Source organism: Palaemon carinicauda, chromosome 20 (assembly GCF_036898095.1).
Source record: "Palaemon carinicauda isolate YSFRI2023 chromosome 20, ASM3689809v2, whole genome shotgun sequence".
Taxonomy (NCBI): domain Eukaryota; kingdom Metazoa; phylum Arthropoda; class Malacostraca; order Decapoda; family Palaemonidae; genus Palaemon; species Palaemon carinicauda.
Window position 1 is genome coordinate 115507484 of NC_090744.1, and position 27778 is coordinate 115535261.

General features: G+C 39.4%; 1 protein-coding gene across 7 annotated transcripts in view; it reads left to right on the plus strand.

Annotated features, from left to right (window-relative positions):
- The window catches only part of LOC137614404 (heterogeneous nuclear ribonucleoprotein 27C-like), a 66625-nt gene that overhangs the window by 33538 nt on the left and 5309 nt on the right, over positions 1 to 27778 (plus strand). For 2 of the 7 annotated variants that reach the window (XM_068344204.1, XM_068344203.1), the window contains exon 8: positions 22944 to 23198. In XM_068344204.1, coding sequence (XP_068200305.1) covers positions 22944 to 23198 — 255 coding nt within the window. Of the gene's footprint in view, positions 1 to 22943; positions 23203 to 26215; positions 26995 to 27778 lie in introns of those variants that run through there. The other 5 variants (XM_068344200.1, XM_068344201.1, XM_068344202.1 and 2 more) reach the window with 5 other exon arrangements.

Sequence of the window (27778 nt, forward strand, 5' to 3'; positions counted from 1 at the left end):
ACTCGGGCACACTATTCTATCTAATTTTTCTTCCTCTTGTTTTGTTAAAGTTTATATAGTTTATATAGGGAGATATATATTTCATTTCAATGTTGTTATTCTTAAAATATTTTATTTTTCCTCTTTTCCTTTCCTCACTGGGTTAGTTACCCTGTTAGAGTCCCTGGGCTTATAGCATCCTGCTTTTCCAACTAGGGTTGTAGCTTGGCAAGTAATAATAATAATAATATAACAGGCATTCCGCTGATTACATAGTAAACACTTTACATACAATTTTACGATGTAAGATATGCAAGTAAAATCATGCATAAAATACCTGTATTTAATCTAAACTCATAAACATTAAACGAAGTAAAACAGCTTTGTGAATGTAATATATTAAAATGAATCATGAAACAGACTTTCCTGGGGTTGTTATGTAAGTCTGTATTATTAAAAGCCGTATCAATTTCTCTTCTGCGAATAAGTCGATCAACCTGTTGTTCCAGTCTTTCTTGGTTCAAACAAAGGTACAGGAATCTTACACGTGGAATATATATATATATATGTATATATATATATATATATATATATATATATATATATATATATATATATATATATTTATATATATATATATGTATATATATACATACATACATATATATATACATATATATATATATATATTTATATATATATATATATATATATATATATATATATATATATATATACAGACACACACACTAGTGTACGCGACCCTCGAAAATGACAGCTAAATATTTAGATAGATATGCACACACACGCACAAGCAATCAGGGTATGACCACTTCGTCCCTTCCCTACTCGTGGGAAGGGGAGAACTGAGCGTGCCTGAAATATATATATATATATATATATATATATATATATATATATAGAGAGAGAGAGAGAGAGAGAGAGAGAGAGAGAGAGAGAGAGAGAGAGAGAGAGAGAGAGAGAGAGAGAGAGAGCGAGCCAAACTATATTTATAATGATTTTAGTACTAACACGCGTGATTTCCATTTTTTTTTTAAATAACCCTCATATGCTCTTGGATATCGAACTTGCTCTGCCACAGGATCTCAGACCCATAGAGAAATTACTTTATTTAGTAAGTTTCCTTATGCATTTCAAAGATCCTTAACATTTGTAGTTCTAAAAGGAGGATGGTGAATTCTAGCCTTAAAATTTGGCTTTCATCTCGCTAACTTTTAAATTTTTAAGGTACAGAACAATATTGTAATGGTAAAGATATTGTAGCGGGTGATTTTTCCTTGACGACCTTAAAGATGTAAAATAGAATAGGAAGTAAATTTTGAGGTCATGGTATACATACAAGACAGAAAATTCTTTAACTTTTAAAATGTACCTCTTGTTTTGAAAATTTGGCTTTCATCCCGGTAACTTCTAAATTTTTAAAGGTACAAAAAAGGTATTGTAATGCTGAAGATATTCCAAGGAATGATTTTTCTTTGACCTTGAAGGTATAAAATAAGTGAGGTAGGAAGTAAATTTTGAAGTAGTGATATACGATAACGGAAAATTTCTTTCCTTTTGAAATGTACCTCTTGTTTTGAAACATTCACTCTGGGATCGAGCATGCTTAACCCTTTTACCCCCAAAGGACGTACTGGTACGTTAAACAAAAGCCATCCCTTTACCCCCATGGACGTACCGATACGTCCTTGCAAAAAAATGCTATAACATTTTTTTTTTCATATTTTTGATAATTTTTTGAGAAACTTCAGGCACTTTCCAAGAGAATGAGACCAACCTGACCTCTCTATGACAAAAATTAAGGCTGTTAGAGCAATTTAAAAAAAATATACTGCAAAATGTGCTGGGAAAAAAATAACCCCCTGGGGGTTAAGGGTTGGAAATTTCCAAAAACCCCGGGGGTAAAAGGGTTAATAATTAACATTATTTTATAGTTGGCAATGGGAGATTTACCCCTCATTGTTACACACCATCATAGTATTGTCTTGAGCATTTAAGTTGTGTAAACCAAGTATGCATTTCATCTTTATTTACTTACAGCTGAAGGGTTCAGTTTTTCATCTTATTACCTGATAGGACACCTACAATGTGAATTTATGAAACTTCCTGTGTGTTAGTGGAATTCTAGGATTTTTTTTAATAAATTTCTTATTTGTGGTTTGTGGGTGATATGCATGTACAAGATTTTTCACTTAACCCTTTTTAATAGCAACAATGTCATGGTCTGACAATGAGTTACTATATTGTTGACACAACTTGAGAAAGTGGTTTGCTATGTGAATTTTTTTCTTAACTTTACTCTTGTCTGGCATTATGGAATGACAATTGTAATTTATTTTGCTAGAATCAAAATTTTTTGTTAGGATCAGAATAGTGGATCATCAGGAAATATTTTAATTTTTGTAACCACAAGAACCTTTATATGAATATATATTTTACTGGTTGTGCTTCAGCTATTGAAATACTACCGATGTCCCATATAATATCTTCTTGAACTGGTCTTTACATTAAAGAAGAGGATATTAACATGCGTTCATTACTGAGAAGCTCATTGTCATATTCTCACTTTTGAGGGAAGCTCATTGTCATATTCTCACTTTTGAGGGAAGCCCATTGTCATATTCTCACTTTTGAGGGAAGCCCATTGTCATATTCTTACTTTTGAGGGAAGCCCATTGTCATACTCTTACTTTTGAGGAAGCCCGTTGTCATATGCTCACCTTTGAGGAAGCCCATTGTCATATGCTCACCTTTGAGGGAAGCCCATTGTCATATGCTCACCTTTGAGGAAGCCCATTGTCATATGCTCACCTTTGAGGAAGCCCATTGTCATATGCTCACCTTTGAGGAAGCCCATTGTCATATGCTCACCTTTGAGGAAGCCCATTGTCATATGCTCACCTTTGAGGAAGCCCATTGTCATATGCTCACCTTTGAGGGAAGCCCATTGTCATATGCTCACCTTTGAGGAAGCCCATTGTCATATGCTCACCTTTGAGGGAAGCCCATTGTCATATGCTCACCTTTGAGGAAGCCCATTGTCATATGCTCACCTTTGAGGAAGCCCATTGTCATATGCTCACCTTTGAGGAAGCCCATTGTCATATGCTCACCTTTGAGGAAGCCCATTGTCATATGCTCACCTTTGAGGAAGCCCATTGTCATATGCTCACCTTTGAGGGAAGCCCATTGTCATGTTCTCACTGTTGAGGGAAGCCCATTGTCATATTCTTACTTTTGAGGGAAGCCCATTGTCATATTCTCACTTTTGAGGGAAGCCCATTGTCATATTCTCACTGTTGAGGGAAGCCCGTATGTCATATTCTCACTTTTGAGGGAAGCCCGTATGTCATATTCTCACTTTTGAGGGAAGCCCGTATGTCATATTCTCACTTTTGAGGGAAGCCCATTGTCATATTCTTTCTTTTGAGGGAAGCCCGTATGTCATATTCTCACTTTTGAGGGAAGCCCGTATGTCATATTCTCACTTTTGAGGGAACCCCGTATGTCATATTCTCACTGTTGTGGGAAGCCCATTGTCATATTCTTTCTTTTGAGGGAAGCCCATTGTCATATACTCACTTTGGAGGGAAGCCCATTGTCATATTCTCACTTTTGAGGGAAGCCCATTGTCATATTCTCACTTTTGAGGGAAGACCATTGTCATATTCTCACTTTTGAGGGAAGCCCATTATCATATTCTCACTTTTGAGGGAGGCTCATTGTCATATTTTCACTTTTGAGGGAAGCCCATTGTCATATTCTCACTTTTGAGGGAGGCTCATTGTCATATTCTCACTTTTGAGAGAAGCCCATTGTCATTTTCTCACTTTTGAGGGAAGCCAATTGTCATATTCTCACTTTTGAGGGAAGCCCATTGTTATATTCTCACTGGTGTGGGAAGCCCATTGTCATATTCTTACTTTTGAGGGAAGCCCATTGTCATATTTTCACTGTTGAGGGAAGCCCATTGTCATATTCTCACTGTTGAGGGAAGCCCATTGTCATATTCCTACTTTGAGGGAAGCCCATTGTCATATTCTCACTGTTGAGGGAAGCCCATTGTCATATTCTCACTGTTGAGGGAAGCCCATTGTCATATTCTCACTGTTGAGGGAAGCCCATTGTCATATTCTCACTGTTGAGGGAAGCCCATTGTCATATTCTCACTGTTGAGGGAAGCCCATTGTCATATTCTCACTGTTGAGGGAAGCCCATTGTCATATTCTCACTGTTGAGGGAAGCCCATTGTCATATTCTCACTGTTGAGGGAAGCCCATTGTCATATTCTCACTGGTTGAGGGAAGCCCATTGTCATATTCTTACTTTGAGGGAAGCCCATTGTCATATTCTCACTGTTGAGGGAAGCCCATTGTCATATTCTCACTGTTGAGGGAAGCCCATTGTCATATTCCTACTTTGGAGGGAAGCCCATTGTCATATTCTCACTGTTGAGGGAAGCCCATTGTCATATTCTCACTGTTGAGGGAAGCCCATTGTCATATTCTCACTGTTGAGGGAAGCCCATTGTCATATTCTCACTGTTGAGGGAAGCCCATTGTCATATTCTCACTGTTGAGGGAAGCCCATTGTCATATTCTCACTGTTGCGGGAAGCCCATTGTCATATTCTCACTGTTGCGGGAAGCCCATTGTCATATTCTCACTGTTGCGGGAAGCCCATTGTCATATTCTCACTGTTGCGGGAAGCCCATTGTCATATTCTCACTGTTGCGGGAAGCCCATTGTCATATTCTCACTTTGGAGGGAAGCCCATTGTCATATTCTCACTTTTGAGGGAAGCCCATTGTCATATTCTCACTTTGGAGGGAAGCCCATTGTCATATTCTCACTTTGAGGGAAGCCCATTGTCCAATTCTCACTTTTGAGGGAAGCCCATTGTCATATTCTCACTTTGGAGGGAAGCCCATTGTCTTATTCTCACTTTTCACTTTTGAGGGAAGCCCATTGTCTTATTCTCACTTTTCACTTTTGAGGGAAGCCCATTGTCATATTCTCACCGTTGAGGGAAGCCCGTTGTCATATTCTCCCTTTTGAGGGAAGCCCATTGTCATATTCTCACTTTTCACTTTTGAGGGAAGCCCATTGTCATATTCTCACTTCACTTTTGAGGGAAGCCCATTGTCATATTCTTACTTTTGAGGGAAGCCCATTGTCATATTCTCACTTTTGAGGGAAGCCCATTGTCATATTCTCACTTTTGAGGGAAGCCCATTTTCATATTCGCACTTTGGAGGGAAGCCCATTGTCATATTCCGCTCTTTGGAGGGAAGCCCATTTTCATATTCGCATTTTGGAGGGAAGCCCATTGCATATTCTCGCTTTTGAGGGAAGCCCATTGTCATATTCTCACTTTTGAGGGAAGCCCATTGTCATATTCTCACTTTTCAGGTTTGAGGGAAGCCCATTGTCATATTCTCACTTTTCACGTTTGAGGGAAGCCCATTGTCATATTCTCACTTTTCACGTTTGAGGGAAGCCCATTGTCATATTCTTTCTTTTGAGGGAAGCCCATTGTCATATTCTCACTTTTGAGGGAAGCCCATTGTCATATTCTCACTTTTGAGGGAAGCCCATTGTCATATTCTCACTTTTGAGGGAAGCCCATTGTCATATTCTCACTGTTGAGGGAAGCCCATTGTCATATTCTCACTGTTGAGGGAAGCCCATTGTCATATTCTCACTGTTGAGGGAAGCCCATTGTCATATTCTCACTGTTGAGGGAAGCCCATTGTCATATTCTCACTGTTGAGGGAAGCCCATTGTCATATTCTCACTGTTGAGGGAAGCCCATTGTCATATTCTCACTGTTGAGGGAAGCCCATTGTCATATTCTCACTGTTGAGGGAAGCCCATTGTCATATTCGCACTTTGGAGGGAAGCCCATTGTCATATTCGCACTTTGGAGGGAAGCCCATTGTCATATTCGCACTGTTGAGGGAAGCCCATTGTCATATTCTCACTGTTGAGGGAAGCCCATTGTCATATTCTCACTGTTGAGGGAAGCCCATTGTCATATTCTCACTGTTGAGGGAAGCCCATTGTCATATTCTCACTGTTGAGGGAAGCCCATTGTCATATTCGCACTGTTGAGGGAAGCCCATTGTCATATTCGCACTGTTGAGGGAAGCCCATTGTCATATTCTCACTGTTGAGGGAACCCATTGTCATATTCGCACTGTTGAGGGAAGCCCATTGTCATATTTTCACTGTTGAGGGAAGCCCATTGTCATATTTTCACTGTTGAGGGAACCCCATTGTCATATTCTCACTGTTGAGGGAACCCCATTGTCATATTCTCACTGTTGAGGGAAGCCATTGTCATATTCTCACTGTTGAGGGAAGCCATTGTCATATTCTCACTGTTGAGGGAAGCCCATTGTCATATTCTCACTTTGAGGGAAGCCCATTGTCATATTCGCACTTTGAGGGAAGCCCATTGTCATATTTTCACTTTGAGGGAAGCCCATTGTCATATTTGCACTTTAGAGCGAAGCCCATTGTCATATTCTTACTTAGGAGGGAAGCCCATTGTCATATTCTTACTGGAGTGAAGCCCATTGTCATATTCTCACTTTGGAGGGAAGCCCATTGTCATATTCTCACTTTGGAGGGAAGCCCATTGTCATATTCTCACTTTGGAGGGAAGCCCATTGTCATATTCTCACTTTGGAGGGAAGCCCATTGTCATATTCTCACTTTGGAGGGAAGCCCATTGTCATATTCTCACTTTGAGGGAAGCCCATTGTCATATTCTCACTGTTGAGGGAAGCCCATTGTCATATTCTCACTGTTGAGGGAAGCCCATAGTCATATTCTCACTGTTGAGGGAAGCCCATTGTCATATTCTCATGTTGAGGGAAGCCATAGTCATATTCTCACTTTTGAGGGAAGCCCATTGTCATATTCTCACTGTTGAGGGAAGCCCATTGTCTCATATTCTCACTTTAGGGGGAAGCCCATTGTCTCATATTCTCATTTTTGAGGGAAGCCCATTGTCTCATATTCTCACTTTTGAGGGAAGCCCATTGTCATATTCTCACTCTTGAGGGAAGCCCATTGTCATATTCTCACTGTTGAGGGAAGCCCATTGTCATATTCTCACTCTTGAGGGAAGCCCATTGTCATATTCTCACTGTTGAGGGAAGCCCATTGTCATATTCTCACTGTTGAGTGAAGCCCATTGTCATATTCTCATCCCTCTTAATGAGAGAATGCCTTGATGAAGTCATTAAGCTTCAGCACGGCATTTAATTCCCGTGCTGAAACCTGGTGACGGGCAAGAGGGCTCTCGAACTTGGGGAAATTGCTCCCCCAGTTCGAATCTAAATTTCTCTCTTTTACCTTTTTCTTTTTCTCAATACTACTTCAACCTTATCCTAATTTCACAAACTTTCTTTAGTCTTGCTTTCCAAACTCTATGAGAAAAATTTCCCTCATTATATGTGTGTATATATTATGTACATATATATTTATTTATTTTTTTTTTTTTCTTTTCTCCTATGGCTTGGATGTTTTCACATCCATTGTAGCCCCGGCGGGGATGTTCATACATCCTTTATTGCTGCTTGCTTTGATGAGTGGGAGGAGGTATCGCGGTTGGGAGGTGTTTGCATTCAAAGCTATATATGAGAGTATTGGATGATTTCAGCCATCCCGAAGATGGTTTGGACCTTTTTGGCGGAACTATTCTCAAGTGTTGGGTCTTCGGAATCCAGGGGGATCCAATGCTTGGGGTAGGACTCTCGGCTTTTGGCCGGAAGCCTGTCATTATAGATATGGGGAGGATGATTCCATAATTTCTTGGTCTCAGTCCTAACAGGCGGGTTCAGCTTACACCTGTGCCTCTATATCTGTTTTGATGCTATCCTTCGGGTAGGGTATGGAGTGGACCATCTGGGAAGTATACTCTCATTGTGCCGATAGTAGAGAGTGCAAATTTCCTTTCCGACGCGTGATGGCCTAACATTCTCGAGCAGGTACATCAAACTAACTCTTTTCCCTCTCTTTACTATTATGGATTCTTTAAGGAACGAACCCCCATCCCCTGGATACGCTGACTCTCCCCCGGCACTGTTGACGACCTCTGCTAATGTGATAAGGGATAGCTCTGTTGATGACTTCGGAACGGGAAAGGACCATTCTACTGATATTTCTAAATCGAGTAATTTGGGTAACACGAGGAAACTTCGAATCCTCCATGTTACACAAATTTCAATAAAAACAAATTATGATGATCTATGTAAAGCATTTGAATGCTATGGATGCATAAAAGAAATAAGGATGAAACTTGGGATTCATGGATATCTTATAGTAGTTATGACGAAGCATTTAGTGCAATAAGTAATTTGAATAATATTAAAATTAATAACTTGAATGTCGCGGCTGCTCTCTGCGATAAGGTACCAAAAGATTTAGATGTGTACAGGCCTGCCGATTGGTTGGAAAAAGGCACAGATTTAGTCATGCCCTCCCAGAGAAATCCAAAACCACCGATGTGGCTTATAGCTGAATCAAAGGGGGTTACAGGGAATTATTTTAAAATATGCAAATTGATTCAGAAAAAAGTAGGAACTATTGCACCAGGCGATATATCTCGTTTCGGAAAAAAATAGTTTCCTTATCCATTCCAAATCCAGTACACAGTCGGTAATATTGTCCAATATGAAAATAAATAATGATGACATTAAGTTAGATGTCAAACCCCACCTAAATTTTAGCTACGGAAGGGGCGTAGTTTTTAACAGAGACCTATATGATTTTACAGAGGAGGAGATACTGGCCATGTGTCCATTAAATGTTTGGAAAGTTCATAAAGTCCCAGGTACATCAATGATAATCCTTACGTTCCAGGATGCTGATGTACCTTTTCATATTATTATCGAGAACGAAAGGATTAAAGTAAGACCCTTCAAGCAGAAGCCATTGCAATGCTTTAATTGTTTTAAATTTGGGCACCCGTCCAAAGTTTGCAAAAATGAGAAGATGTGTGGTATTTGCTCCAAATCTTACCATGGAGAGTGTGCACTTGGAGCCAGGTGTTTAAATTGCAGCTCGAATCACAAATCCACAGACAAGATTTGCGAGCTATATAAGTTGGAGGAAGCTGCCCTCAACAAATCAAACTTAGAACACATAAGTGTGACCCATGCCAAAAGATTATTAAATAAATCAAATACATATGCTAAGGCATTAAAATCAAACCAACCTAGCACTGCCAATAGCTCCAAAAAAAGTATACTATCTGACAAAATGTCAAATAACGAGGTAACCTTATCCCCTCCTGAGGCTTTACCACGGTGTATTAACACTAGGTCATTGCCCATTGCTCTACAGCCTTCAGCCGCCATTACAAAAAGTAATACAAACCTCTCTCAGGCCATGTCCTTGCCTGATCTGATGGAGGTTCCACTTAAGACTAACTTACCTGATGCACCTGTTGTGGGAAAGGTGCAAAAACCTCGAATCCCACCATCTATTAATCGCAAAAGAGAGAGACCTCCATCTCTCTCCACCCTCCATTAGAAACGTTAAGGTTATGACATCAAATAAATTTGATGTTTTGTCTGTTGATGTTTCTAATGAACCAGAAGATGGACTGAATAAATCAGAAATTCAAGTTGAGGTCCACCATCCACCTCAACAAATAGATAAAAAGAATACAAAGAAAATCACCAACGTTAAACCCAACATAACAAGACCACCTCTGAAGAAACCTACTGGTAATAATGTTACATTAAAAACTGCTAATGGGAAGACCTCATCCAAGATGTCTTCCAGAAATAATCCATAGTTTTCTCCTCCATTTTGCAATGGAACTGTCAGGGTTTGAGGGCGAAATATGAAGAACTTGAGCTCCTAATTCATGAGCATTCCCCCATAATTGTATGTCTACAGGAAAGTATGCTTGATTCTAACACTCCTAGTCCTCGACAGTATGTTAGCTATAGAACACCATATAATCAACAAGCAGGGAGCCATGGCGGAAGTCTCATGTACATTCGTCGAGATGTTCCCCAAATACCCATGTCTATACGTACAACCCTGCAGGCAGTTGTTGTACAAATTGATATAGGGAGAAAATATACAATATGCTCTCTGTACTTACCTCCAAATGATAATATTTTATATGGTGATTTAGCAGAGGTCATTCAACAACTCCCTCAACCTTTTCTCTTACTGGGAGATATGAATGGTAGACATCCTTTATGGGGTGATGTTTTGGCCAACACAAGGGGCAATATTATCTCATCAATTGTGGAGAATGAGGATGTGGGACTCCTTAATACAGGAGAGCCCACACACTTCCATGTTCAGACAGGTACTTTGTCATGCATTGACCTTTCAATTGCAAGCTCTAACTGCCTTCTTGATTTTGATTGGAGGACATTAGATGATTGGCATACTAGTGATCATGCACCAATCATTATAAACACCAACAAGGGTCCGCCTTTGCAAAGATCGCCACGTTGGAATCTAGACAAGGCAGACTGGGTTAAATTTTGTGAGCTAAGTGAAATCGAAGGGAGAGCAGAACAGTTTGAAAGTGTTGATGATGCCATAGACCTACTGAATGGAACTCTTCATACAGCAGGAGTCAATTCAATTCCCAAAACAACAGGGTTATTCAAACGACGACCAGTCCCGTGGTGGTCTTCAGAACTAACTGCACTCCACAGAGCCACAAGAAGATCTCTAACACGATTGCGTAGACGCAGAACTGATGAGAATTTAATAATGTACAAGAAATGTAGAGCACAGTTCCGTCGTGCCATGAAAGAAGCAAGGCGTCAGTCATGGATGTCTTTTGTTTCCTCTATTAACAGTAGAACACCACCATCTTCTGTGTGGAGGAAAGTAAAAAAGATAGCTGGCAAATTCACCCCCAACCCACCACCAGTGTTGAAGGTGAATGGCCAGTATGTAACTGAAGCAAATGAAGTTAGCAATGCCCTGGCTAATCATTTTTCAAATGTATCCAGCAAGTGTGAAGGAGCCCCTGGTCACCAGTATAGGAGCACTGAAGAAAAGAAAATTTTAAATTTTGCAACAAGAAGGGAAGAGTCGTATAATTCTCCTTTCACAGAAAGAGAATTTGATTCCGCACTTGCTCATTGCAACGATACAGCCCCTGGACCCGATGGAATTCCATATGCAATGATTAAACATGTACATTTTAATACAAAGCTATTTATTTTAAGCATTATTAATAGAATATGGCATGATCATAGCTACCCTAGTGTTTGGGAACTAGCCATTATTTTAGCCTTTTTAAAACCCGGTAAAGACAAGTTTTTAGCAGCAAACTATCGTCCTATTGCATTGACATCTTGTTTATGTAAAATCATGGAGAAGATGGTCAATGCAAGGCTGATATGGTACCTTGAAAAGAAAGGTATTTTATCACAGATTCAATGTGGATTCCGAAAAATGCACTCAACGACTGATGTGTTGATACGACTTGAGTCATCTATTTGTGAAGCCTTTGCTTCCAAACAGCACCATGTTACAGTATTTTTTGACCTTGAAAAGGCATATGATACCACATGGAGATATGGTATTCTTAAAACCATTCATGAATTGGGATTGAGAGGAGAGCTGCCACTATTTATTCAGGCATTTCTTTCACGTAGAGTTTTTCAAGTGAGAGTGGGGGAAACTCTATCAGAGAGTAAGTGCCAGGAAGAAGGAGTTCCTCAGGGTAGTGTGCTGAGTGTAACCCTTTTTGGACTAGCAATTAATGGGATATCCTCAGCCATTCCCCAGGATGTTCTCTCAACATTATTTGTGGATGATCTCTCAATATCATTTGCTGGCACTAGAATGGCAATGGTTGAGAGAAAAATCCAACTCTCTATTGATAAAATTATCCAGTGGGCTGACATGAATGGATTTAAGTTCTCGACAAGTAAAACTACCATTGTCCATTTTTGTCGTATCCGGGGAGTACATCCAGACCCGGATATATACATTAAAGGTCAACGGATACCATGTGTATCGGAAACCAAATTTTTAGGTTTGATATTTGACTGTAGACTTACATGGGTTTCTCACCTAAAAGCGCTAAAAGCTAAATGTGTTGAAGCTCTGAATATCTTAAAAGTATTGTCCCATACATCATGGGGAGCAGACCGCAATACTATTTTAAAATTATATAAGGCCTTGATTTTTTCCAAAATTAGTTATGGTTGTGAGGTATATTCTTCAGCCACCCCAAGCCGGTTAAAAATATTAGACTCGATACATCATGCAGGTATTAGATTATCTACTGGAGCTTTTAAAACCTCGCCTATCCCAAGTCTCCTTGTTGATGCTGGAGAGTTACCTCTAGACCTTTACCGAATGTCTTCCATTCTTCGGTATTGGTTTAGATTGCAAAGACTCCCTAGCTCTCTAGCCTTTCAGACTGCAAGCCTTGTAAGACACGCATCATACTTTGAGTTGCATCCAAAATCTCCTCAACCTTATGGCTTTCGGGTGAAACAATTTTTAAGTAGTCTGGATATAATTAGAAATAAGGTACTTCCATTCAAGGTATCATCAACACCTCCATGGAAATTACCTGACATATCATTTTGTAAATACTTTATTGGAGTTAAGAAGAATATGACTGACTTAGAATCCAGGTCTCTTTTTATGGAACATGTCGAAGAACATAGGGGATCGACTTATATATATACTGATGGCTCCAAATCTGATGCTGGCGTTGGATTTGGAGTACATAGTAATGATTTTAATTGTAGAGGTGCACTTCCTCTAACAGCTTCCATATTTACTGCCGAACTGTATGGCATATTAACCGCTATTGAGAAAATAGCTTTGGAAAAGGAGGGTAATTTTACAGTTTTTAGTGATGCAAGGAGTGTTCTTCAAGCTTTAGAAGTTTTTAATTCTAGTAACCCTCTAGTTTTAAAGATTTTAGAATGGCTTTTTATTATTGGACGGAAAGGTATAACTGTTCGATTTTGTTGGGTTCCAGCACATGTAGGTGTGTCTGGGAATGAGAAGGCAGATTTACTGGCGAAGAATGCGGCATCCGAGTTGTTACCAAGGAGGTATCCCATTCCATGTAACGATCTCCTACCCTACATCAAGAAATTGGTTTGTGATAAATGGCAACAGCACTGGGACAGTCAAGACGGCAATAAAATGAGGGAAGTAACAAATATCATATCACCTTGGAGGTATAACATGATTCCCCGAAAATGGGAGACAACTCTTTGTCGTCTCCGTATTGGTCACACACGGTTGACACACGAGTTTCTGCTGAAGGGCCAACACCAACCGTATTGCGAGGACTGCTTAGTACCTTTAACAGTGAGGCATTTGTTGACCGAATGCCCTAATTTTACTAACTTAAGAAATAGATATCTGTTTGAGGCTCAAGGTGAGGATGGCAGGTTTATCCTTGCCAAGATTCTTGGACATGATGTGTCTTACTATGCGAGCGGAATTTTTAGATTTATTTCAGAAGCAGGTCTTCTGAAAACTATTTAACTATTTTAATGACTTCTTAATTTTTATGGTTTTAATCGAATTCTCTTTTAATTTTCATATACAGTAAATGGTATCGGCGTCAATGACCTTAGATGTCAGGATGCCAGAAAACTTTCAATCAATCAATCAATCATATTCTCATGTTGAGGGAAGCCCATTGTCATACTCTCACTGTTGAGGGAAGCCCATTGTCATATTCTCACTGTTGAGGGAAGCCCATTGTCATATTCTCACTGTTGAGGGAAGCCCATTGTCATATTCTCACTGTTGAGGGAAGCCCATTGTCATATTCTCACTGTTGAGTGAAGCCCATTGTCATATTCTCATGTTGAGGGAAGCCCATTGTCATATTCTCATGTTGAGGGAAGCCCATTGTCATATTCTCACTGTTGAGGGAAGCCCATTGTCATATTCTCACTGTTGAGGGAAGCCCATTGTCATATTCTCACTGTTGAGGGAAGCCCATTGTCATATTCTCATGTTGAGGGAAGCCCATAGTCATACTCTCACTTTTGAGGGAAGCCCATTGTCTTATATTCTCACTATAGTGGGAAGCCCATTGTCTCATATTCTCACTGTTGAGGGAAGCCCATTGTCATATTCTCACTGTTGAGGGAAGCCCATTGTCTTATATTCTCACTTTAGGGGGAAGCCCATTGTCTCATATTCTCACTTTTGAGGGAAGCCCATTGTCATATTCTCACTGTTGAGTGAAGCCCATTGTCATATTCTCATGTTGAGGGAAGCCCATTGTCATATTCTTACTTTTGAGGGAAGCCCATAGTCATACTCTCACTTTTGAGGGAAGCCCATAGTCATACTCTCACTTTTGAGGGAAGCCCATTGTCTTATATTCTCACTTTTGAGGGAAGCCCATTGTCATATTCTCACTGTTGAGGGAAGCCCATTGTCTTATATTCTCACTTTAGGGGGAAGCCCTTTGTCTCATATTCTCACTTTTGAGGGAAGCCCATTGTCATATTCTCACTGTTGAGGGAAGCCCATTGTCATATTCTCACTGTTGAGGGAAGCCCATTGTCATATTCTCACTGTTGAGGGAAGCCCATTGTCATATTCTCACTGTTGAGTGAAGCCCATTGTCATATTCTCATGTTGAGGGAAGCCCATTGTCATATTCTTACTTTTGAGGGAAGCCCATAGTCATACTCTCACTTTTGAGGGAAGCCCATTGTCTTATATTCTCACTTTAGTGGGAAGCCCATTGTCTTATATTCTCACTTTAGTGGGAAGCCCATTGTCTCATATTCTCACTGTTGAGGGAAGCCCATTGTCATATTCTCACTGTTGAGGGAAGCCCATTGTCATATTCTCACTGTTGAGGGAAGCCCATTGTCATATTCTCACTGTTGAGGGAAGCCTATTGTCATATTCTCACTGTTGAGGGAAGCCCATTGTCATATTCTCACTGTTGAGTGAAGCCCATTGTCATATTCTCATGTTGAGGGAAGCCCATTGTCATATTCTCACTGTTGAGGGAAGCCCATTGTCATATTCTCACTGTTGAGTGAAGCCCATTGTCATATTCTCATGTTGAGGGAAGCCCATTGTCATATTCTTACTTTTGAGGGAAGCCCATAGTCATACTCTCACTTTTGAGGGAAGCCCATTGTCTTATATTCTCACTTTAGTGGGAAGCCCATTGTCTCATATTCTCACTTTTGAGGGAAGCCCATTGTCATATTCTCACTGTTGAGGGAAGCCCATTGTCATATTCTCACTGTTGAGGGAAGCCCATTGTCATATTCTCACTGTTGAGGGAAGCCCATTGTCATAATCTCACTTTTGAGGGAAGCCCATTGTCTCATATTCTCACTTTTGAGGGAAGCCCATTGTCTCATATTCTCACTTTAGTGGGAAGCCCATTGTCTCATATTCTCACTTTTGAGGGAAGCCCATTGTCATATTCTCACTCTTGAGGGAAGCCCATTGTCATATTCTCACTTTTGAGGGAAGCCCATTGTCATATTCTCACTTTTGAGGGAAGCCCATTGTCATATTCTCACTTTTGAGGGAAGCCCATTGTCACATTCTCACTTTGGAGGGAAGCCCATTGTCACATTCTCACTTTGGAGGGAAGCCCATTGTCACATTCTCACTGTTGGGGGAAGCCCATTGTCACATTCTCACTGTTGGGGGAAGCCCATTATCACATTCTCACTGTTGAGGGAAGCCCATTGTCACATTCTCACTTTTGAGGGAAGCCCATTGTCATATTCTCACTGTTGAGTGAAGCCCATTGTCATATTCTCACTGTTGAGTGAAGCCCATTGTCATATTCTCACTGTTGAGGGAAGCCCATTGTCACATTCTCACTGTTGAGGGAAGCCCATTGTCGTATTCTCACTGTTGGGGGAAGCCCATTGTCGTATTCTCACTGTTGGGGGAAGCCCATTGTCACATTCTCACTGTTGAGGGAAGCCCATTGTCACATTCTCACTTTTGAGGGAAGCCCATTGTCATATTCTCACTGTTGAGTGAAGCCCATTGTCATATTCTCATGTTGAGGGAAGCCCATTGTCATATTCTTACTTTTGAGGGAAGCCCATAGTCATACTCTCACTTTTGAGGGAAGCCCATTGTCTTATATTCTCACTTTTGAGGGAAGCCCATTGTCTTATATTCTCACTTTAGTGGGAAGCCCATTGTCTCATATTCTCACTGTTGAGGGAAGCCCATTGTCATATTCTCACTGTTGAGGGAAGCCCATTGTCATATTCTCACTGTTGAGGGAAGCCCATTGTCATATTCTCATGTTGAGGGAAGCCCATTGTCATATTCTCACTTTTGAGGGAAGCCCATAGTCATACTCTCACTTTTGAGGGAAGCCCATTGTCTCATATTCTCACTTTAGTGGGAAGCCCATTGTCTCATATTCTCACTTTTGAGGGAAGCCCATTGTCATATTCTCACTCTTGAGGGAAGCCCATTGTCATATTCTCACTCTTGAGGGAAGCCCATTGTCATATTCTCACTCTTGAGGGAAGCCCATTGTCATATTCTCACTTTTGAGGGAAGCCCATTGTCACATTCTCACTTTGGAGGGAAGCCCATTGTCACATTCTCACTTTGGAGGGAAGCCCATTGTCACATTCTCACTTTGGAGGGAAGCCCATTGTCACATTCTCACTTTTGAGGGAAGCCCATTGTCACATTCTCACTTTTGAGGGAAGCCCATTGACACATTCTCACTTTGGAGGGAAGCCCATTGTCACATTCTCACTTTGGAGGGAAGCCCATTGTCACATTCTCACTTTGGAGGGAAGCCCATTGTCACATTCTCACTTTGGAGGGAAGCCCATTGTCACATTCTCACTTTGGAGGGAAGCCCATTGTCACATTCTCACTTTTGAGGGAAGCCCATTGACACATTCTCACTTTGGAGGGAAGCCCATTGTCACATTCTCACTTTGGAGGGAAGCCCATTGTCACATTCTCACTTTGGAGGGAAGCCCATTGTCGTATTCTCACTTTTGAGGGAAGCCCATTGTCATATTTTCACTGTTGAGGGAAGCCCATTGTCATATTTTCACTGTTGAGGGAAGCCCATTGTCATATTCTCACTGTTGAGGGAAGCCCATTGTCACATTCTCACTGTTGAGGGAAGCCCATTGTCACATTCTCACTTTGGAGGGAAGCCCATTGTCACATTCTCACTTTTGAGGGAAGCCCATTGACACATTCTCACTGTTGAGGGAAGCCCATTGTCACATTCTCACTTTTGAGGGAAGCCCATTGACACATTCTCACTTTGGAGGGAAGCCCATTGTCACATTCTCACTTTGGAGGGAAGCCCATTGTCACATTCTCACTTTGGAGGGAAGCCCATTGTCACATTCTCACTTTGGAGGGAAGCCCATTGTCGTATTCTCACTTTTGAGGGAAGCCCATTGTCACATTCTCACTTTGGAGGGAAGCCCATTGTCGTATTCTCACTGTTGAGGGAAGCCCATTGTCACATTCTCACTGTTGAGGGAAGCCCATTGTCACATTCTCACTTTGGAGGGAAGCCCATTGTCATATTCTCACTTTGAAAGGAAGCCCATTGTCATATTCTCACTTTTGAGGGAAGCCCATTGTCACATTCTCACTTTGGAGGGAAGCCCATTGTCACATTCTCACTTTGGAGGGAAGCCCATTGTCACATTCTCACTTTGGAGGGAAGCCCATTGTCACATTCTCACTTTTGAGGGAAGCCCATTGACACATTCTCACTTTGGAGGGAAGCCCATTGTCACATTCTCACTTTGGAGGGAAGCCCATTGTCACATTCTCACTTTGAAGGGAAGCCCATTGTCACATTCTCACTTTGGAGGGAAGCCCATTGTCGTATTCTCACTTTTGAGGGAAGCCCATTGTCATATTTTCACTGTTGAGGGAAGCCCATTGTCATATTCTCACTGTTGAGGGAAGCCCATTGTCACATTCTCACTGTTGAGGGAAGCCCATTGTCACATTCTCACTGTTGAGGGAAGCCCATAGTCATACTCTCACTTTTGAGGGAAGCCCATTGTCTTATATTCTCACTTTAGTGGGAAGCCCATTGTCTCTTATTCTCACTTTTGAGGGAAGCCCATTGTCACATTCTCACTGTTGAGGGAAGCCCATTGTCACATTCTCACTGTTGAGGGAAGCCCATTGTCACATTCTCACTGTTGAGGGAAGCCCATTGTCGTATTCTCACTGTTGAGGGAAGCCCATTGTCGTATTCTCACTGTTGAGGGAAGCCCATTGTCGTATTCTCACTGTTGAGGGAAGCCCATTGTCACATTCTCACTGTTGAGGGAAGCCCATTGTCACATTCTCACTGTTGAGGGAAGCCCATTGTCATATTCTCACTTTAGGGAGAAGCCCATTGTCATATTCTCACGTTCGAGAAATCCCGATGCACAATCCGATCAGAATGTCGTAAAGAGGTTGGGTTTGGTAAATTTTAATCTTTGTCAAGCTTCTGTGAGTGAGTTGGCTTGTCCAGCCTTGAAGGTTGTTTTGAATACTAGTGGGGATGCAAAAAGCTTATGCTTATATAGGTTTATACTTTAGAAAACTTGTTATCTTTACATCATTCTGTAGGCCTATTTGTTTATATATGCTTGCAGTAGTTCCTAAAACTTGTCCAGAAAGTTGGTGGTTTGTCCTTGTTATAATGGAAAATCCTGTAGTATAGCTTACTCTTAAACACCTAATAGTTCCAATTGTATTTTTATCTTGGCACACAGTGTCTAATGGTTACAAAATATTGGCAACATACAGATGACACATTCGAGTAGGATTTTTCTAGTAGTTTAATCTTGTAACGTACCTTACTACTGTGCACAAAATGTTGCGACATTCCAGTACCACATTTTTATTTTACGAAATAAAAATGTGCTTTTATATTGCCGTATTTCCATGAACAAGAAAATTTTATCCCCACCAACAATAAGCATTCTGGAATTAGAGGCCTCTACCTGTGGTGCGCATGTTCAATCTTTCACCTGATGTCTGAATCTCACCACTTGCTGCGTAACTGAAGTAGAGCTTAACGTGCAAAGTCTCGTTGGTGGAAAGTGACACTTATTATTATCATTATTATTACTAGCCAAGCTACAACCCTAGTTGGAAAAGCAAGATGCTATAAGCCCAAGGGCTCCAATAGGGAAAACTAGCCTTGCCCAGTGAGGAAAGGAAGTAAGGAAATAAGTGATGAGAACAAATTAACAATAAAAACAGTAACGTCAAAATAGATATGTCATATATAAACTATCAACTATGTCAAAAACAGATCTTTCATAAATAAACTATAAAAAGACTCGTGTCAGCCTGGTTAACATAAAAATATTTGCTCCAACTTTGAACTTTTGAAGTTCCACTGATTCAACTCCACTTTGATGAGATGTTTCATTATCATCTATACCAGCTTGCGCACTAGATCGTATCACAATTCTGAGAGTTGATACACCACTTGCGTCTTGTGTAAAAGGTACGGTTTTGGGTGGTGGTTTTGCGTTTAAATAAGCATTCTCGGACAGGCTTGTCCAGATCCATAGTCTGGAAATACATTCGAGTGGCTTATATAATCATGGCTGCTTTGCAAGTTTGTAAGATGGGAAAAAAGGATTGCAAATTGGTAAAACATATGCTGTTGTTGGCATACTGTTAGATTTTTTCATTTGCAGAATTAGGTAACACACAACTGCAAATTATTGTAAAGGGAATGAGAAAATAGGATTGTTAATTGTTAATCATAATCTGTATTTGGCATAGTGTTAGATCTTGCCATTTGCAGAAGTAGGTAACATGCATACAACTGCAAATAATGGATATGCCCAATAAAACTCAGACCCCCAGTTTTTTTATAACTAAAGGCTTGTTTATTTTAGCTTTGAAAGAATAGGCAATAGTAACTATTCATGGCTAGACAAATATAGGAAAGCATTCGTTATATAAAGCTGAATAAAAAAAATCCTATTATTAGTGAAGCATTTCATAATTTACTTACATAGAGGTATGCGTCAACATGACACTCCTTTATGTCTGAGTTTGTTGTGCTTTATATTTTGATCTGGAATAACTGTATGCCTTCGTGTCTTTACAAAAGGTGCATTCACAATTATTGGGTGTTGTATGTCGGTGATTTTAGCCTTCTTGAGGCGTGTAGTAGATGTAGGAGTAATTTTAGCCTTATGGAAGTGGTCTAAACATTGTAGAGGCTGTGAGTTTGTAAATCTTTCAGGCCTTGTGTTATATGATTGCTTCATCGTATCGACACAGACCTGTTGTGTTGTTGGTGTTAATTATTCTGAATATATACCCTAAAATATTGCTCTATGGAATGGTAGGCCCTTCATGCAAAATACTAATTATCAAAGCAAACTGCAACTTATGTTTTTATAGCTTGTACAGTTCTGAAATTCTGGGCGGATTTATTGAGGCTTTATCAGAGCTGGTTGATAGGAGGATAGATGTGAGAGAGGCAAGAGAGCGTGCTAGAAATAGGAATGAATAGCGAGCGATTGTGACGCAGTTCCGATAGGCCCTGCTGCTTCCTCCGGTGCCTTAGATGACCGCGGAGGTAGTAACAGTAGGGGATTCAGCGTTATGGAGCTTCATCTGTGGTGGATAACGGGGGAGGGTGGGCTGTGGCACCCTAGCAGTACCAGCCAAACTTGGTTGAGTCCCTTCTCTGGCTGGGAGGAATATAGAGAGGAGAGGTCCCCTTTTTTGTTTCATTTGTTTAATGTCTGTTACCCCCCAAAAGTGGGGGAAGTGGCTTGGTATGTTTGTATGATGTTATCAAAGACTGTCGTTTAATGGGCTTGTACACTTGTTTCCGTTTTCTGTACAAGCTGTTTTAAAGTTTACTTCAGGCACTCCATCACTGGTTGCTTTTGTTCCAGTTTAGAATGTTTCTTTCGGAATAGGGTCCCTTAATTTTGGGGTTATTGGCGAGGTAAATCTTGGTCGTGTTATATTTTTAGGATTTTATTCATAATAGCGGAAAAATTCTGATTAACAATGAGGAAAATTTCTCTTAACAAGAACAAAGCAAAGTCCTAAATTACATGATATTGATAGCAAAGGTAAAATTGAAGTTTTTCAGATATTTACAAGAGCTGCATAAAAGAATTTTCCAAGTTGAGTCTTGTAAATTAAAAAAGTGAATGAAATATGGTTACTCGCAGTGATAGTTGTAAAAAGAGAAAGGGACTCCTTAGTCAGCTTGAGAGTGATTTAATCTCTCTTGATTATTAAAGCCAAGGGGGTCGTTGTTGTTATCGGAAGGCACAACGTGGATAGTCACAGGAACTATTTTTTATTTTGAGCTGTTTCATTTTACATTATTGGGTCCAGACTCGGTTGAATCCCTCGTCAGGGTGGGTGGAGCGAAGAGAATTAAAGTCCCCTTAGGTTTTTTTTATATCGGCTAGAATAGATAGATGATAGCAGCCATAATAGACATGCATTTTTTTTGTGCCATTTCATTTTACATTATTGGGTCCAGACTCGGTTGAATCCCTCGTCAGGGTGGGAGGAGCGAAGAGAATTAAAGTCCCCTTTGGTTTTTTTATATCGGCTAGAATAGATAGATGAAAGCAGCCATAATAGACATGCATCTTACATTTCTATATATCTGGTACAAGTTTTTTTTTTCCCAATCACCTAATTCTTTCAAGACAATAAACTTCTGCAGTGTGTTAGAAGCATATATGTGAAATTCTTTTAAAATGTTCTACAGTTCTTTATTAATGAAATATTGTAGTTGTGTATTAGGTCAAGGTTTAGTAGTCGTGTTATGTTTGTCTCCTTGGTCAGAGGTCTGAGCTTTTGAGCAAGTTAGCTTTTAGTTTGCATGTGGGTATTAAGTTTTTTTAACCACTTCTGTATTGGAAGGAAACAAATAGTGAAGAGGCCATTTCATATAGGGAGACTGGTTCTACTGGACCACTGAGGTGCTAATATTGTCTTGCCAAGGACATTGAGATCATTATTCCAAGGGCGGGCTGGATTCGGGAGGGACTTTTTAAAAAGTAAACTATATTTAAAATTGGACTCTTCATGCAGTGCATTGTGTAATTTTAATCATCTGTTGATTCTTAGGACTGTAGTTTAGTAAGTAGAGAGGTGTTTATGTAATATACAAAGTTTAAACTTTTATTTCTTATGATTTTTTAAAAAATTAATTGCATGGAAAAATCTCCACCCATACAGTTAATAGCTTCTTCTCTCTACCTGTACATTTGATAGCTTACTGTATAATGGAGAAGATTTTATCACTAAATTTTAATGTTAGTCTCAAAATTTCTTAAAATACATATCTTACCATGTGTGTTCTTCCATTACAGCACAAAGTGCCTTGTTGTTAATGTGTTCAGCTCTTAGATACACTTTTCTAGTTTAATCCAGAGGCTTTAGTACAGACAGAGATAACATGTGTGTCTGGATAAGTGTTCTCTCTCTTCTCTTTAACTCTGGTGCATGTGGTCCTCCGAATTGAGTCTGGAGAATCGATGGTACAATATTTTGTAGTTGATGCTTTTTTTTTTCTTGGGACTTTATCACATTTATTGTTGTTCTTTTTACTAGTATTATATCAGTATAATATAGTCTTTTATTCTTATAAATTATTATTGTAGGATGAGTGATTTTCAAGGTCAAATTATCACTTTCATTAAAAGTGGCATATTTTCTTTAAGTCAGAAATTGTAGAATGTTAAATTTTCAATTTTAAAAGAATCGTCAAGCATGTTCATTCTTTTTCAAGTTGATGCAAATTAAAGAGAATTATTTTATATGATGAAGTTGAAAGATTTCATTCTTCAGATAGAATTGAAACTTGCGTGATTTGGTCAAATGTAATTTGAGAGGTAGGGATTCAGGAGTCGATTGGTTTAAATGGTCACTTTTACGAGTCCACAACCGTTACAGGGGATCCATACGGACGTAACGCTCCCCTCGGCGCCCTGGTGACAGGAGCGCCCGGTGCCCCGTCACCCAATTTAGCTGCTGCAGCGGCTCCTCAGCCTGGGGGGAAGACCTCGGCCGATTACAGTTCCTGGGGTCAATACAACTACAACCAGATGACGAGCGAGAGCACTGCGGCCGCAGCAGCAGTGTTCAATCATGGTCATGGTCGCGGTTACAACGATGGTGGGCCTCAGGGACAGGCACCTGCCCACCAGGGTGAGTAAGTATATACCATGCTTTGTGTTGGGTTTGGGGAAAGGGTTGCGTTTAACCCATTTACCCCCAATGGACGTACTGGTACGTTTCACAGAACTCATCCCTTTACCCCCATGGACGTACCTGTGTCCTTGCAAAAAACTTTTTTTACATTTTTTTTTTTTTTTTTTTTTTTTGATAACTTTATGAGAAACTTCTGGCATTTTCCAAATTAATGAGGCCAACCTGACCTATGATGAAAATTAAGGCTGTTAGAGCAATTTAAAAAAAAATATATTGCAAAATGTGCTTGGAAAAAGAAAAAACCTGGGGGTTAAGGGTTGGAAAGTTCCAAATAGCGTTGGGGGTAAAAGTGTTAAAACACCAAGATCTAAGAATGGTAAGCAAGGGCATTTTGATCCTTAAATTCCTCTCGACTGGTGGAATTTATTCAACTCGAAAGAGATGGAATAGAATTTAGCTTTTATGGACTGTCTACTGTACAGGAATGCCGTCATGAATATGTAAAGTCCTAGTACTAGTTTCGGCACTGTCTTACCCTTCTTGATCTTTTCAAAAAAGTTTATTTATATTTTAGATAATTATTTTCTACTATAGTACAGTATTTGACTACTGTTTCAAATGTGGTGCAAATTATAGGTATGTTTTGTTACTGATTTAGATATGTGTACTGGTGCAAATTATAGGTATGTTTTGTTACTGATTTAGATATGTGTACAAAGATTGAGATGATGAGAATTGAAAGTGGTGGTTTAGTCGAACTTACGGCACGTAGTCACTACAGTAGAATCTCTCAATTGTATGATTTTATGTTTCGTTACAGAGGTATGAATACAGTTGATCAATAAGCAGAGATCAGAAAAAATATAATGCTGTACTTGAAATTTGAAATTATATCAATTAGCAGTCCTTCCAATGATATGGACATTTTATCAAGTATTAAATGTGTGTCATCACCAAAGAATATAATGATCAGTTTAAATGATGCTAAAAAGTCAATTACCATACGAGTCTTTCAGTCGAGAAACATGCCAAGCGCCATTTTTAAAAAGTGTCAGAAGTCGCAATTGAAAATTGCCAATTTTCAAATTATTTATATCACTATTATTATCAATATTATCAATATTATAATAATAATAATTATTATTATTATTAATATTGTTTTTATTATTATTATTATTTTTCAATTGCGATTTCTGACACTTTAAAAATGGCGCTTGGCATGTTTCTCGACTGAAAGACTCATATCACCATAACAGATTCACAAGACAGAAATTATTCATCACATTGGCTGGTTGATAATGGCTATTTCAACAATGATAAGAGAGAACTACTTGGCACTAAGTAGACCTTGCTGTGTGACCACCTCTTGTACATTTACGAAATTGCACTCATTTATATTCGAATCTCATCATGTACAAGCTGGTCTTTTTCATATTTTGAGAGAGCTAATAATGAGCGGTTTATTTTGTGAGATTCTACTGTGTGTATAGTACTGTATTGGACCAGTAAGATTTTAGTCAATCTTTATAGGTATTATTGAAGGGCCGTAATCTTGATGCTAGTATTAGTTTGAAAGGGAAACTTTTTCTACTGAAAGGTCTGCTTATAAGGATGTAATGTATTGAGTTTGTGTGATTTCAACATCCAAGACTGCATTGACTTTCATGAGCAATAGTGTGTTGTGCTGCATTTGTTTGTGTCAAGTAGTTTTATGAAATTTTAGTATGAAATTTTGTGGCGTAAATGTATCGACTTCATATAAAAGTGACCTGTCTGTTGGAATAGGTCGTCTGAGAGAGAACATGTTGTAGAAGTGACCTGTATGTTGGAATAGGTCGTCTGAGAGATAACATGTAGAAGTGACCTGTATGTTAGGTCGTCTGAAAGATAACATGTAGAAGTGACCTGTATGTTAGGTCGTCTGAAAGATAACATGTTGTAGAAGTGACCTGTATGTTGGAATAGGTCGTCTGAGAGATAACATGTAGAAGTGACCTGTATGTTGGAATAGGTCGTCTGAGAGATAACATGTAGAAGTGACTTGTATGTTGGTATAGGTCATCTGAGAGATAACATGTAGAAGTGACTTGTATGTTGGAATAGGTCGTCTGAGAGATAACATGTAGAAATGACTTGTATGTTGGAATAGGTCGTCTGAGAGATAACATGTAGAAGTGACTTGTATGTTGGAATAGGTCGTCTGAGAGATAACATTTAGAAGTGACTTGTATGTTGGAATAGATCGTTTGAGAGATAACATGTTGTAGAAGTGACCTGTATGTTGGAATAGGTCGTCTGAGAGATAACATGTTGTAGAAGTGACCTGTATGTTGGAATATGTCGTCTGAGAGATAACATGTAGAAGTGACCTGTATGTTGGAATAGGTCATCTGAGAGATAACATTTAGAAGTGACTTGTATGTTGGAACAGGTCGTCTGAGAGATAACATGTAGAAGTGACTTGTATGTTGGAACAGGTCGTCTGAGAGATAACGTGTAGAAGTGACTTGTATGTTGGAACAGGTCGTCTGAGAGATAACATGTAGAAGTGACTTGTATGTTGGAACAGGTCGTCTGAGAGATAACGTGTAGAAGTGACTTGTATGTTGGAACAGGTCGTCTGAGAGATAACATGTAGAAGTGACTTGTATGTTGGAATAGGTCGTCTGAGAGATAACATGTAGAAGTGACTTGTATGTTGGAACAGGTCGTCTGAGAGATAACGTGTAGAAGTGACTTGTATGTTGGAATAGGTCGTCTGAGAGATAACATGTAGAAGTGACTTGTATGTTGGAATAGGTCGTCTGAGAGATAACATTTAGAAGTGAGTTGTATGTTGGAACAGGTCGTCTGAGAGATAACATATAGAAGTGACCTGTATGTTGGTATAGGTTGTCTGAGAGAGTTAGAGTTGCAGTGCACTAGAACATAATCATTGTCAAACCATTCAGAAGCCAGGTGTCCATCATTGCCTTCTTCTCCTTGGAACTGCTGACATTATTCTCTTGTGCCAGGCAATACTAGGGTCCCCTACGCAGAGGAAGCAGCCAAGGAAGAGAGCATAATGAAAGGAGGAAAGAGGAAAGTAGTGGATGATGATGTGGAGTTGTATAAGAAGAGGAAATTTCACCCTGAACTGGATAAGGAGTCAATTGGGAGTAGAGCCGTTGCAGGATATTCAGGATATTCGGGGGATATGACAGTAGAACAGTATATGACTCATTTGTAAAAAAGAAAAAAAAAAAGGAAAAATCATTAGCCATCTTTGTGTCAGCATTTGACTGCTTGAGCCTTTAAAGGTTAATTTACAATGAACACCAGGATGATAGCATAGTTTCATTTAATTTTCAATGTACCTTGGTAATTGTCTTTATTTAATTAATTTACCTTATGTATTCATATTTTTATACTGTAATATTTTTTTTTCCCCTATGAAATAGGACATAATTACCCCCACACCTATAGCACATCTACAGAAATCACTCAGGGACCTCTTTGTTATACTACAAGTGATGCTTTGTAAAGCCATTGAAATGGGGTAATTTTTTGGTATTTAAAGGACTGTTTGGCAATCCCAAGCTCTTGTGTTTTCACAATTTTCTGTTTGGCAATCCCAAGCTCTTGTTTTTTCACAAAATTTTCTGTTTGGCAATCCCAAGCTCTTGTTTTTTTCACAAAATTCTCCGCAGTAACGCAGTAAAACTTCTCCCGACACGATATCGGCATTATTTCGTCTCCTAACTACTTCGTTTAGTTTCAGACTTTTCTGCTGATTAGAAAGTCTAGTTTCAGACTTTTCTGATGATTAGAAAGTCTAGTTTCAGACTTTTCTGATGATTAGAAAGTCTAGTTTCAGACTTTTCTGATGATTAGAAAGTCTAGTTTCAGACTTCTGATGATTAGAAAGTCTAGTTTCAGACTTTTCTGATGATTAGAAAGTCTAGTTTCAGACTTCTGATGATTAGAAAGTCTAGTTTCAGACTTTTCTGCTGATTAGAAAGTCTAGTTTCAGACTTTTCTGATGATTAGAAAGTCGTTTCAGACTTTTCTGATGATTAGAAAGTCTAGTTTCAGACTTTTCTGATGATTAGAAAGTCTAGTTTCAGACTTTTCTGATGATTAGAAAGTCTAGTTTCAGACTTCTGATGATTAGAAAGTCTAGTTTCAGAGTTTTCTGATGATTAGAAAGTCTAGTTTCAGAGTTTTCTGATGATTAGAAAGTCTAGTTTCAGACTTTTCTGATGATTAGAAAGTCTAGTTTCAGCCTTTTCTGATGATTAGAAAGTCTAGTTTCAGCCTTTTCTGATGATTAGAAAGTTTAGTTTCAGCCTTTTTTTGCTGATTAGAAAGTCTAGTTTCAGACTTTTCTGCTGATTAGAAAGTCTAGTTTCAGACTTTTCTGCTGATTACAAAGTCCGGTATCATTTCATTCTCTCGTTTCGTGAAAATTTTCTCTCTAACCTAATTTCATTCAGGTTTATAATGTGAAATACCTTACGAATCCCATGGAATCACACTGAATGAAAACTGGTGTTGTTGATAGCATTTTCTCATGGGGAACTTTGCTAAAAAAAAAA